This window comes from Malaclemys terrapin, chromosome 4 (genome assembly GCF_027887155.1).
Source record: "Malaclemys terrapin pileata isolate rMalTer1 chromosome 4, rMalTer1.hap1, whole genome shotgun sequence".
Lineage (NCBI taxonomy): Eukaryota > Metazoa > Chordata > Testudines > Emydidae > Malaclemys > Malaclemys terrapin.
Genome location: NC_071508.1, coordinates 50039598 through 50052235, shown reverse-complemented (window position 1 = coordinate 50052235; position 12638 = coordinate 50039598). Strand labels below are relative to the sequence as shown.

The following is a 12638-nucleotide window of genomic DNA, read 5'->3' as shown; positions in this document are numbered from 1 at the left end:
CCTATGAATTATCAGCAAAGCCAACTACATTCTCACAAAGAACATCTACTGAATACAAATCACCTCTATTTCTTAATACAACAAAGATGAGCATTAAACCCTACACTATTAGAATGACATCAGCAACAAAAACATCTGCTTTAGCAAAAGAAATCGTGGATTTGGTCCCTACAATTCCATTGGTAACTAAACAATTGGAAACAATGCAAACAACATTCATCGCTGAATCTCCATATACTCTTAGTGAGACTGAAACAACAAGGATCATTGTCCGTCCTGATGAAGCACAAACAGAAAAAATTACTAGTGTACATACCAGAAAGCCAGCTACATTTGCTTCATCACCAGCAAGCTCCCTACCAACTTTCACTACTCTGCTTCCACTATCCTCATTTAGAAAAGAGATATCAACGACAGCCACTAGTTCTGTGCGCACATCATCTGAAGCTATTGTTACAATGACCATTACTTTATACCCAAGAACATCAGTAGTAAAATCTACTTTTTCAACAGAAGGAAAAACTCCCCATTTGACTGCCTCAACCATATCCACTATAGAAGAGCAACCAAGTTCATTAACATCACCATCACCTGCGGAACTGCCAGCAAAAGTCACTTTGAATATTACTGATGCTACATTATCCCCATACTCTGAATTCAGCAGCAGACTAATAACTAGTAAAAAAGTGACAGCAGTCAAAGAAAGGTCAACTTTGCGCACTTCTGTTACATCTCCATCAACAAAGTCACCTCACATATTCCCTACCACTCAGTATCTGGCAGAGACATCGGTTTCCCTATACACTTTAACACAAAAAATACCTAAGGAACCAGCCACTACAAAGCACCCAGTACAGACTGGAACAGTTTCCACAGTCTCAAAGCCTACAGTTAAAACCGTCACAGAAACAGTAAAACAAACAGCATCTACAACTCAAATATCATTAATCAAAGATTACTCCTCCTTTGCTACAACTTCCTCTGTTCAAACTTCATCAGCAGCGATGGTTTCTCCACAGATCAGAGAGGAGTCTGCTATACCACGTTTCACTACCAAATTGACAATAGAACATGTTCCTTCAACTCCCAAACCTTATTTGGAAAGCAAAAAAAGTACCACAATTTACCAGCCTCCAACAGAAATATTGACCACCGCTATTCATCCAGAAGCTCTCTTTAGTACAACAGAATCTATAGGAGAATTCACCACCTTGTACCCATTCCTAACTACCTCGCAACCTGCAGTGGCTATTTCAACGTTATCTCCTACCTCAGTAGTTCCAGCTAAAGTTCTTTTAACTACTGAAAAAGAGTCATCCTTAACTGAGACTGTCTTACAGACTTACATACCGGGAACTGCCTCAGCTTTGCAGACAAAACTCCCAACTTCAACCAGAAAAAAAATGGATTTGACTGTCAGCACAAGACCCCTCTCTTTTTCATCAAAAGTAATTACAACTTCATCACCATTAGCTACAATGAAAAAAGAATTTCCATCATTTCCTACCCAAAAGTCAGATTCCAGTTTTGAATCCACAAAGCAGACAGCAGTTACTGAACCAATAGTTTCTAGTCAGACACCTACAGTCTCTATAGCCATATTTCCTTTATCAAAGTTAACATCTCCATCACTTATTCTATCAGAAACATCAGAAACTCCCATCACAACGGAGAAGGAATCATTAGCAGGTGCCCTTTTAACACCAGTGATTTCAACAGCATCCACGTCAACGGGCAAAAGTGCTACAGAGAAGACTGTGGTGTTGTCTAAGCAAGTGCCACTTTCAACTACTTCCTACAGTTCCACATTCCAAGCAGGAACAGTGTTACCAGCTACCACACATTCTTCAACTACAGCCACTGTTTTAGCACCTTCATCAGGAAGTAGTGTAACAGCGCAAAACATCACTACAGCATCAGCTACTTCAGGGACAACAGCAGCAATAAAAGAAGCCCTCACCACCTCATTGTTTTCAGGGAAACCCATATATTTTTCTGTTGCTTCAGAAACAGAAAAAGCCATCACTTCTGAAACAGCAGAGCCTGCAGTACTGGTTACAAAACCACAGTCTTTTCATACGCCAGGCGTCACAGATTTGATCACCCCCACCTTAAAAACAACACAGACATTTCATTCTCCATATTTCACAAATATAACTGCTGTGCCTCCTAAACTAGGTGTATCAGTTTTGTCCACCATATATTCATCCTCTGAGCAAATAACTGCCTCTTCTAGTGCCGCATCATCAGGCACCACTAGTCAAACTCCAAAACTTGGAACACTGTCTGTAACTGAGGTCCACACACCCTCAAAGAGTTCATTGTTAATGATGCCAACCCACTCAAATGCTACAATGGCTGCATCAGTTCCTTCATTTGCCTATGTATCTACCAAACCACTTTATGAGTCTGCTACAGAGTATTCTGGTGGACTAACAACAGCTGAAGCTATCTCAGGAGTCACGGCATCAGCTTTCATGCCAGCTAGAGAAACAGCAACGCTCCAAACTTGTGTAGTGAGTAACATTGTTCATGGTCATCTCTCTGCCATTCTGTAAATAGACAGGAATGTAGATTTATGTATGGATAAGTTCCCTTACCACTAGTGCTGAAATAATTATTTATGTGCCATATGTTTTGTATTCAGTATTAAAAATATCTATCAAACTATGGGGCCAGATACCTATCTCAATTACATGTGGATAAATCTGGAGGAACTCCATTGCAATTAGTGGATTTCATAATTACTGCAATGTAATGCTGCTTTGGACCTCAGTTTCCAAAAGGGGTGATTTTTCATGGAATACTGTTGGCACCATGTGCCATTTCATGTTCCTCAGTAGAAGGGATCTTTTGAATCACAATCTACCACTTTTCTGGCAGATTGTTTCCTGTAATGACTATTCCTTAAACTTACTCAGCCATCTTCGCCATCTCTATGATCCTTGCATACTTCTCTTCTGTATTTCTGCCCGATGTATTGTCTAAAATTAATAATATTGTTCTGGAATTTAGAACAGAACCATGGTTTTGCACCATTTTCACAAATTGTCTAATTTTCAGAGGTGTTGAGCATCTACAGCTTCCATTGCCTTCACTGGGGTTTGAGAGTGTTCAATGTCTCTGAAAATCAGGCCTACTTGTCTTTTCAGTAAGAATTCTGCAATTTTGTGTCTTTAGTTTGATAAGAATGGTAACCTATGTCTTTTAAATATGCCTTAGCCAATTACAGAGAATGAGTGCATAAAACACATTTGCTTGGATGGACAACTAATCCAAGTTAACAAGTCACAGAACTGCCCTTACAATGCAACTCAGCCCAGCTGTGGAGTTCTAGGGCTCGCTGTTCAGATCAATGGTGACAAATGCTGCCCAAAATGGGAATGTGCATGTAAGTTTTACTTATGCAATACTTACATTAATTCAGTTTTATAACAAATTATTGGATTTATAAGAAGATTAAGAATTAAAGTTTCTATTTTCTGGACTATGGAGTAGGAATAGAAGATGGAGTTTATATACATCTTCTCCAGGTTACTCATTGCTTAATTCAGCATAGAAGCCTAATTCTACTTCTACTGAAGTCAAAAGCAAAACTTCTATTGACTTAAGTGAGAACAGCATTAGATCCATAGTAGCAAACAACTGGTGCAAGGACAAGCAATGCAAGTAAATACTTAAGGTCTTTTGATTGTAATGACTGGGAGTAGAACTCTGGGCCCTTTGAAGCACAAATGCTTTAGCAGTAGGACTGGAAAGGAAGCTAACTTTCCACTAGAGCTCCCCATCCAGGAGCAAGCCTAGAAGGGGAAGCAACTCAAGGTCCAATGTGGCTCCTACCCTCCATAACATTTAGTAGCTTGTGGTCCGTGAAAATCCACAGACTCTACCTGTATTAGTCACATGAGTCAAATTCTATTCTTGGATGCCTGCAAGAGGCTCCTATTGAAACATGCAGAATTTAGTTCTTTACTGTCCATTTGCAGTTAACTGATAGTTAGTAGGTACAAAAAATAGGTGAAAATGTTTTGCCGAGTTAGTAAACCCTTAGAGGAAATAAGGTTAAATCATACAAACATTTATGCTATTTTATTTGCATGCTTTATATTGCTCACAAAACAAGGAAATAAGTTAGGAAATGCCTTTATTTTATTTATTTTTAACCAGGTCGTTGTACATTTTTCTCTGATCTGAGCTTTGTAACCTTTGATGGGAATCATTTGGCTTTATTTAAAGAGGCAGCCTACATTGTTAGCCAAACTCAAGATGAAACGATAACCATCCATATCCTTGACTGCAGGAATACCAACATGGTAACTAACTCTGTTTTTATTCTTTATGACCCTCGCTTGCTAAACAAGGTTAAACAGTACAGTGAATAAAAGTATACTCTACAAAGTTTTTATTGTATATGCTTATACAGAAAGTAATATGGGATTTTTAACTTACAAATTATTAAAATACATTTTAAATATCTCTGATTAAAAGAGTATAGTGCTTTTCTTTTTTCATCTTATTGCATAAGCATTCCTCATGACATTACTGCAAGATTACGGGTTAGTCAGTATTAACCTCATAGTATAGATGGCAAAACTGAAATATTGAGAGGTTAAATGATTACACATATATGTGTCACACACACAAATATCCAGGTCCATAACGTGTTAAATACGTCAGTAGAGTAAATGTCAACTTTGTGTATCTTTGTTTATGTGGCTTTACTGTGGGAAACTCCTGTACTTAGAATTAAACAGACTATAGTGATCCCCTCTACATTCTGTTGTATAAAGTCTTGCAGGGTGATAATTAAAACCTGAACTCCCCCTGGGCTCTCACCCTATCATATATTTGCAGGCTACCAGCATAGGAATTGCCAGACTGGATCAGACCAGCAGTCCATCTAGTCCGGTATCTAATCTCTAAAAGAAGCCAGTGCCAGCTATTTCACAGAAGAGTGCAAGAAACCCTGAAGGAAGCAGTTACTGGAGAACTTTCCTCCCCCGCCCCTCCATGGGATAGTTCTCTCCTGATCCCCAATAGTTTAGACATTGGCTTATGACCTGAAAATGAAAGTTTGTACTTCCCAAACTCTTTGTGTTTCCTCCCCAACCTTTACTATTATAAATGGATATTCTTGTTACCCATATAAATGTCTGGCTCGTTTATAAACCCTTCTAAGTATTTGGCCTCAATGATATCTTGTGGCAATGAGTTCCAGTGGCTAATTATGCAGTGTGTGAAAAAGTATTTTCATTTATGATGTTTGAATTTGCTACCTATCCATTGCATTGAATGTCCCTAATTCTTGTGTTACAAGAGGGTGAATAGAATGATGCATATATTCCTGATACGACTTTTCTAGAAAACTTGATATTTTGTGTATATTTATCTTTCCCCCTCATATTTGTGTCTACCCTAAGGAAAACAGTTTGAATCTTTTTAATTCATTCTTTTCCATGCCCCTAATCAGTGGCGTTGCTGTTTATGAACCCCTTGTATTTCAGCTTTTTGAAATGTGATGGCTTAACACAGTTTTCCAGAACATCATAAATTGACACATTTAATGTAGACATCCTGAAGAAATGTTATTCAAATGAACGTTATCCCACAAACATAGCTCATACAAAGAAAGAAAGAGTTCTTAGTTAATCTGTATAAACTTCATTCAGCAGATGTGTTCCTCTTTCAAAAACTGAACATACAAAAATGCCCCTAGTGTCCCATTACTTAAAAATACTACATAATTAGCATGTAAAAAATATTCACATCTTAACTTAAGTTCACAATTTTTGCTTTCTCTGCAGGGTCACTTAAACTTGACTTCACTGTGCCCGGCAATGCTGAATTTAACCTATTTGTCAAACCAAATAATCATTGATCGTTTAAACAGAAAAGTAAGTTCTTGGAGATTTTGTTTATTTCTTTATTTATTTGGTTCTCTCTTGCTATTTACATAATATTTTACTTTCCCGTAATAGAGTCAGAGGTTCTAAGGCCATTGTGATCTAGTCTGACCTGCTGTACACCACGGGCCATAGAACGTCCCCAAAATAATTCATGTCTTTTAGAAAAAACATCCAATCTTGATTTAAAAATTGCCAGTGATGAAGAATCCACCACTATCCTTGGTAAATTGTGCAAAAGTTAATTGCTCATACCATTACAAAATTATGTCTTATTTCCAGTCTGAATGGGTCTAGTTTCAACTTCTAGACATTGGATAGTGTTATACCTTTCTCTGCTAGATTGACGAGTTCATTATGAATAGTTCCCCATCTAGGTACTTGCGGACTGTGATCAACTCACCCCTTAACTTTCTCTTTGTTAAATTAAATACATTGAGCTCCTTGACTGTATCTCTATAGGGCATGTTTTCTAATCTTTTAATTATTCTCGTGATTCCTCACTGAACCCTCTCCAGTTTATCAACATGCTTCTTGTATTGTGGGCATCAGAACTGGACACAGTATTCCAGCAGCGGTCACACCATTGTCAAATTCAGAGGTAAAATAACCCCTCTACTCCTACTCAAGAGTCCCCTGTTTGTGCATCCCAGGATCATATGAGCTCTTTTGGCCCTGGTGGGAGCTTATATTCAACTGATTATCCAAAACAACCCCCAAAAAATCCTTTTCGGAGTAATTTCTTCCCAGGATAGAATTCCCCACCCTCTAAGTATGGCTTAATTTCTTTGTTCCCAGATTTACATATTTACATTTAGTCATATTAAAATTCATATTGTTTGCTTGCACCCAGTTTCCCAAGTGATAGTAGATTGTTCTGAATCAGTGATCTGTCCTCTTTATTATTTACAACTCCCCCAATTTTTGTGTCATCTGCAAACTTTATCAGTGATGATTTGAAGTTCTCTTCCAGATCATTGATTAAAATGTTAAATACCGTAGGGCCAAGAATTGATCCCCACAGGACCGCACTGGAAACAGACCCACTTGATAACAAATCACCATTTACATTTATATTTTGAGACCGATGACTTAGCCAGCTTTTAATCCATTTAATGTGTGCCATGTAAATTTTGTATTGTTTTAGTTTTTTAACCAAAATGTCATGAAGTACCAAGTCAAATGCCTTACAGAAGTATGCCAAATATAGTATGTGAATGCTATTACGTTTATCAACAAAAGTTGTAATTTCATGGGAAAACAACATAGCAAGTTAGTCTGACAGCATCTATTTTTCAAAAACCCATGCTGATTTTCTAAATTATATTACCTTCCTTTAGTTTTTTACTAATCAGGTCCCATATCAGCTGCTCCATTATCTTGCCTGGGATCCATGTCAGACTGACAGGCCTAAAATTACCTGGGTCATCCCGTTTACATTTTTAAAATATTGGCACAGCATTAGTTTTTCTCCCGTCTTCTGGAACTTCCGCGGTACTCCAAGACATGTTGAAAATCAATGTTAATGGTCCAGCGAGCTCCTCAGCCAGCTCTTTTAAATCACTTGGATGCAAGTTATCTGGACCTGCTGATTTTAAAATGCCTAACTGTAATTGCTTCTGTTTAATATCCTCCAGAGATACTAGTGGGATGGAAAGAGTGTTATCACCATATGATGAGACTATATCATCTCTTTTTCCTCTAATACAGAATAGAAATATTTCTGCATTTTTGCATTATTATGGATAATTCTACCTTTTCCATCTAATAATGGACCAATACCATTGTTAGGATTCTTTTTCTTCCTAATATATTTTTATAACTTCTTATTCTCCTGAACTCTACTGGCCATAGCTTTCTCTTTGTGTCCCTTAGCTTCCCTTATCAGTTTCTACAATTCCTAACTTTTGATTTATATTAATAACTATTTGTTGTAAATGATTTTTTTATTTTTTACCATCACTTCTCTAAACCAGGTTGTTGTTTTTAGCCAGCACAACCTTCTTCCGCTATTATGGGATTATGGCTTTTGGGACATTCATACCAGTCCTTGATGTGGTCTTTTGAATGGTTTCTACTGCCCCTGACTGGCTTCCTTTGGTTAGCTCTTGGTCAAGAGAGTTCTTGGCCCCTGGCCTCTAATTAGTGATCTGCTTCAGTCTCTTTCTCTCTCTGGAGGCAGCCTAGTGCAGGGCTGTTACCCCTTCACTATCCCAGACCTTTCTATCTCCCTTTCCTTCTCTGAGCTCTCTCTCTTTTTATAGCAGGTTTTGTTTTCCCTATTGGTTGCAGCTGTGGGTGCCTGCCTCCATGACAGGCAGTTGTGGGGGTGTGGTCAAGCTTCTTGCCTGTAGGCAGGAGAGGGTCTCCTCCCCCTTCTGACTCTGCTCAGCATGAGGTTTGTAGACCCCATTACAGGCATCTGATAAAGTGTCCTTAATTGTTTCCCAATTATCATTCACATTTTTCTGTTTAAAGTCTTCCTTCCACCTGATTTGGCTCAGAATTGTTTTCACCTTTGTGAAATTGGCCCTATTAAATCACCAAGTATATATATATTATGGTTCTGGACTTTATTCTGCTTGCACATTATAAATGTGATCAAGTCATGATCACTTGCACCTAAGCTACCATTAACTTTTAGTTCTGTGATCAGTTCCTCTTTTTCTGTTAGGAGAAGGTCTACTATATAGTTTCCCCCATCCTGGCTGCAACTCTTTTGGAGTTAGGAAATTGTCATCTGTAATGTTTAGAAATCCCCAGGCTGTTTTAGTACTAGCAGCATGAGCACCGCAAGTATATGTTATTCAAACTGAAGTCCCCCATGATCACACAGTTTTTTCTCCTACACATTATAGATAGCTGTGTAAGGTGCATAATAAACCTGTTATATACTGTTTTAATTATTAACATTATAGATTGTCAGAAATTTTCTGGTGCCTCCAAATAGGGATTACACAGTTGCTCATTGGTCTTTTTCTCTGCATTCACAATGGAGTTTCTATAATACTAGCAGTTTGAAATTTGAGAAAGTAACTCATAAAATTGAAGCAACAGGTTGAAATGGGTGGGTCTATTTATGAACCAGAGCACACAGCAAATGAGAGTCATGAATCTTTAGTAAGGCTCTTAATTCATTCATGTATCCTGTACAATGCTTCCCATTTACAATCATGCTGGACATACCTCACTGTCCTAGGGGTGCCCTTATAGCTCCAATCATCTCCCCTTAAAGAGAAGTGTGTGAGAAGTTTTGAATAGCTTTATTTCATTTAGAAACAATTTTATCTATCATAATTTTCCTTGTTTTGTTCTTATTACAGAAAATATTTCCATAAAACCATAGCTTTTTATTATCTGAAATGTTCAATTCTTCCAGTAGTTTGATCCTAGATGGGTGATCCCCCTTAGTGATAGGATGGTCATTTCAGCAGCAACCAACTGGGAGCTTTTTTCTTGTGTGTGTATATATTCAAAGTATATTTTTAAAAAGAAGAAACCCAGTTGTGAAAATTTAGTTCTGAATCTGGGACTCACCCTGTATTACAGCCAAATATTTTGCCAGTGTTGTATAAAGAAACCATAGGGGCAGTCTCAAAAGATCAGTGACTTAAAAGTTGTTTGAAAAGAATCAAATGCTTTCATTTTAGCCCCCTCATCGAGTGCTTTTGTACAAATGGTCAAAGTTTGTTAGGGCAACAGCTGAGTTTTGCGTGGTAAAAGAGTTGCCTAGGTTTTGCATGCCTGTCTCTTGAAACCATAGGTTGGGCTAGGCTGGTTCAAAAGTCAGACCATGTTCACGGGGCATTTTGGAAAACCTGGATTGTCTTTCCAATGAATAATAAAATCAATTCATGTTTCATTCCAAAAGTTTCATGGACATATAGCGATCACAGAAAGTAAAATAGCTTCCAGTATAATGAAGCATTCAGATAACTGCTGTGCCTTTGTTTATACCATCTTTTTAGATAACTGTAAATTCAAGATATGCCTGGCCTACAGTTAGAAAATATGGATTTAAAATTGAGGACACTGGCTTCATGTATATAATTGAGACACCAACAAATATCAGGATTCAGTGGTTTCACAGCACTGGTATGGTGATCATAGAGTCAAATACAACCAGTGAACCAAAAGTCTTGGGACTATGTGGTAAGTAGAGAGTATTGTAAGCGTTCAAATGCTTTGCAGAAGAAAGGAGAAGCTTTTTCCTGGTTACAAATAATATCATGAGCAGGTTCAGGCTTACACGTGTCCGTATGGAACCTAAAAGGATGATCATAGAACAATTTAGATAGTTGTGAATGTTAAAATAGTATAAATATAAAACTGTTGTTAACCATCTAAATTGTTGAAATGCTGATTGATGCCCAGCTTTGAAGTGCAATTATTTTTTCTGGGAATTATACTTTTGGATTTAGGCTATTTGATCACAGGCACAAACACTGAAGTAATGTCCAAATAGATAGCCTAGTCATAAGGATGAAATGTGTCTTACATTAAGGCACCCTTGGCATCAAATGAGGTCATTAATAGATTTAGTGTTTGCTATCCATCAGATAGGAAATACAATCTGCTATTTTCACTTTCCAAAGGTCTGTATTTATTTAATGGGAGGGATAGTGATAGCTATTAACTTCATAGAACCAGTCTAGATTGATCTTGTTGCTGAATTAGTTCAGAGTTGTATGTATGTATGTATGTTGCTGCTGAATTAGTTCAGAGTTTTGTGTGTGTGTGTGTGTGTGTGTGTGTGTGTGTGTGCACGTATATGCTAATAACTTTTAAATTATGATCACTATTAGATTTCTATGGTATGTACACATGGTTTCATTGTTTCTGGAAGTTGTATGGATGAGATGTTAGGTCTATAGCATTATATTAATTGATATAAATCTCCACTCTGACATTTGAATTATCCTCTGCTCTAAAGCAGAGCTTGAAATCAGGAATACAAAGTTCATCATTACACTATCTTGCCAATTTCAGAAAGGGCAAATATGTGTAGCACAGTATCAAATACCAATGATAGCTCAGTCAAGTTCCATGTCCTACAGACAGTAACATGCCTCAGAGAAGGAGAGCTTGAAATTAATATCAGTATAAAATTGATTATTATGTTCTCTTTATTCTGAGTTTTTTTTCTTTCTTTTTTCTGACTTAGTCCTAATCCTTTTTTAATGTCCATCTTACTTAGAATAAACAGAATCAAGAAGATAAAGATAAAATGTTTCATTAGGCCTAGGATCATATTTAGCCTGCACGATTTCTTTGTCTTACTAGCCTGATTGCTATCGCAAAGAGAATCCTGGAATTCAGTAATACATTTCCAATGCACATTGCCTGTTAACAACGTTACAAGACATTTATGTGTTCTTTCTAGGCTGGTGCTTCAAGCGCTTCTTCTGCAGAGGGTTGCTCCATATTTTCCTGACAGATTTGCCCCTATGGCTCCTGATTTCTCCACTTCACTCACATGGGGGAGCTATTTGGTGCTCCTGCTTGGTGGCAACAAGTATATGTCTTGGAACAAGCTCTAGCATAGACAATAGGGAATTGGCCAATAGGGGGCTCAGGTAGAGAACCCTCTGCCCCCCCCCAAACAAATGGTAGCTGTTGAGGCATCATGGGTTTGGGGAGGATCATGAGGGTCATTGCCTGAAGGAGACAGGAAGATAGTGGGAACTTGGGTGCCTCAGTAGGAGCCTTTCAATAACATATGTTTCAGAATTGGAGGGGTCACAATGCGATGAGCTGCCCTCATACCCAAACTTCCTAGGAGAGAAGATCTTTTGGTCTGCTGCTGAAAGCTGCATTTCCAATACTACTTTGGGATCAGGGAGACTACACCCCAGCACAGGATACAGAGGACCCACTTTCATCCCTGACCCTCCCAAACACAGACTGCTGGCTGTGGGATGAGGGGCAAGACTGGGTCTGAATTACACCAGTGTTTCAGAGCCTCACAGCCTGGCCAGGATGCAGAACTGTGGTGAAAGTAAATGAGTACCTCAGTGAGGGATAGCTCAGTGGTTTGAGCATTGGCCTGCTAAACCCAGGGTTTGTGAGTTCAATCCTTGAGGGGGCCACTTAGGGATCTGGGGCAAAATCAGTACTTGGTCCTGCTAGTGAAGGCAGGGGGCTGGACTCGAAGACCTTTTGGGGTCCCTTCCAGTTCTATGAGATAGGCATATCTCCATATATTATTTTTTATTATTATTAAATCTCTTTTACAATGGGAGTTACTCCCCACCTGTGCAAGATATGAAGGTGGGAGAGACTTGCCAGATTGGGCAACAGTCCTGTGGAAAGTAACTCTTTGAGAGGCTCATTATATTCATCCCATTTTGTTTCATAAACTCCATCTCCTCACAAGGCCTCCTTAAGCTGACAAAAGCATCAGCCAGAAATAAGTTTCCCCTATGAACTATTTGCACCTTCCAAAAGATTTCTTCTCTCCAAAGGCCTGTTCTTACCAATGAAATCAATAGGTGTTTTGCCAGTGGCTTCAATGGGAGAAGAATCTGGCCCCACGTATGGGTGAAAAATGATAAAATCAAGCCAATTCCCCTTTCATTGAGAAAGGATTAAATCCCTCTTGAATTACTGGACAAATAGCTTTGGAACTAGTCCATATAAGTACAGAGACTGTGAGAAAAAGGAACTTTCTAAAAGCCCTTTGCAACAAACAGTGCTTCCTAGAAAAAAGGGATAGTGGATTTGTCCATCATGTTG

The 12638-nt window shown here is 38.3% G+C and overlaps 1 protein-coding gene across 1 annotated transcript in view; it reads left to right on the top strand.

The window, feature by feature from the left end:
* Positions 1-12638, top strand: part of OTOG (otogelin) — a 147001-nt gene that overhangs the window by 99315 nt on the left and 35048 nt on the right. Inside the window, exons 34-38 of the mRNA XM_054027475.1 lie at positions 21-2516; positions 3223-3391; positions 4168-4313; positions 5805-5894; positions 9872-10055. Of these exons, the coding sequence (XP_053883450.1) occupies positions 21-2516; positions 3223-3391; positions 4168-4313; positions 5805-5894; positions 9872-10055 (3085 nt within the window). The remainder of the gene's footprint in view (positions 1-20; positions 2517-3222; positions 3392-4167; positions 4314-5804; positions 5895-9871; positions 10056-12638) is intronic.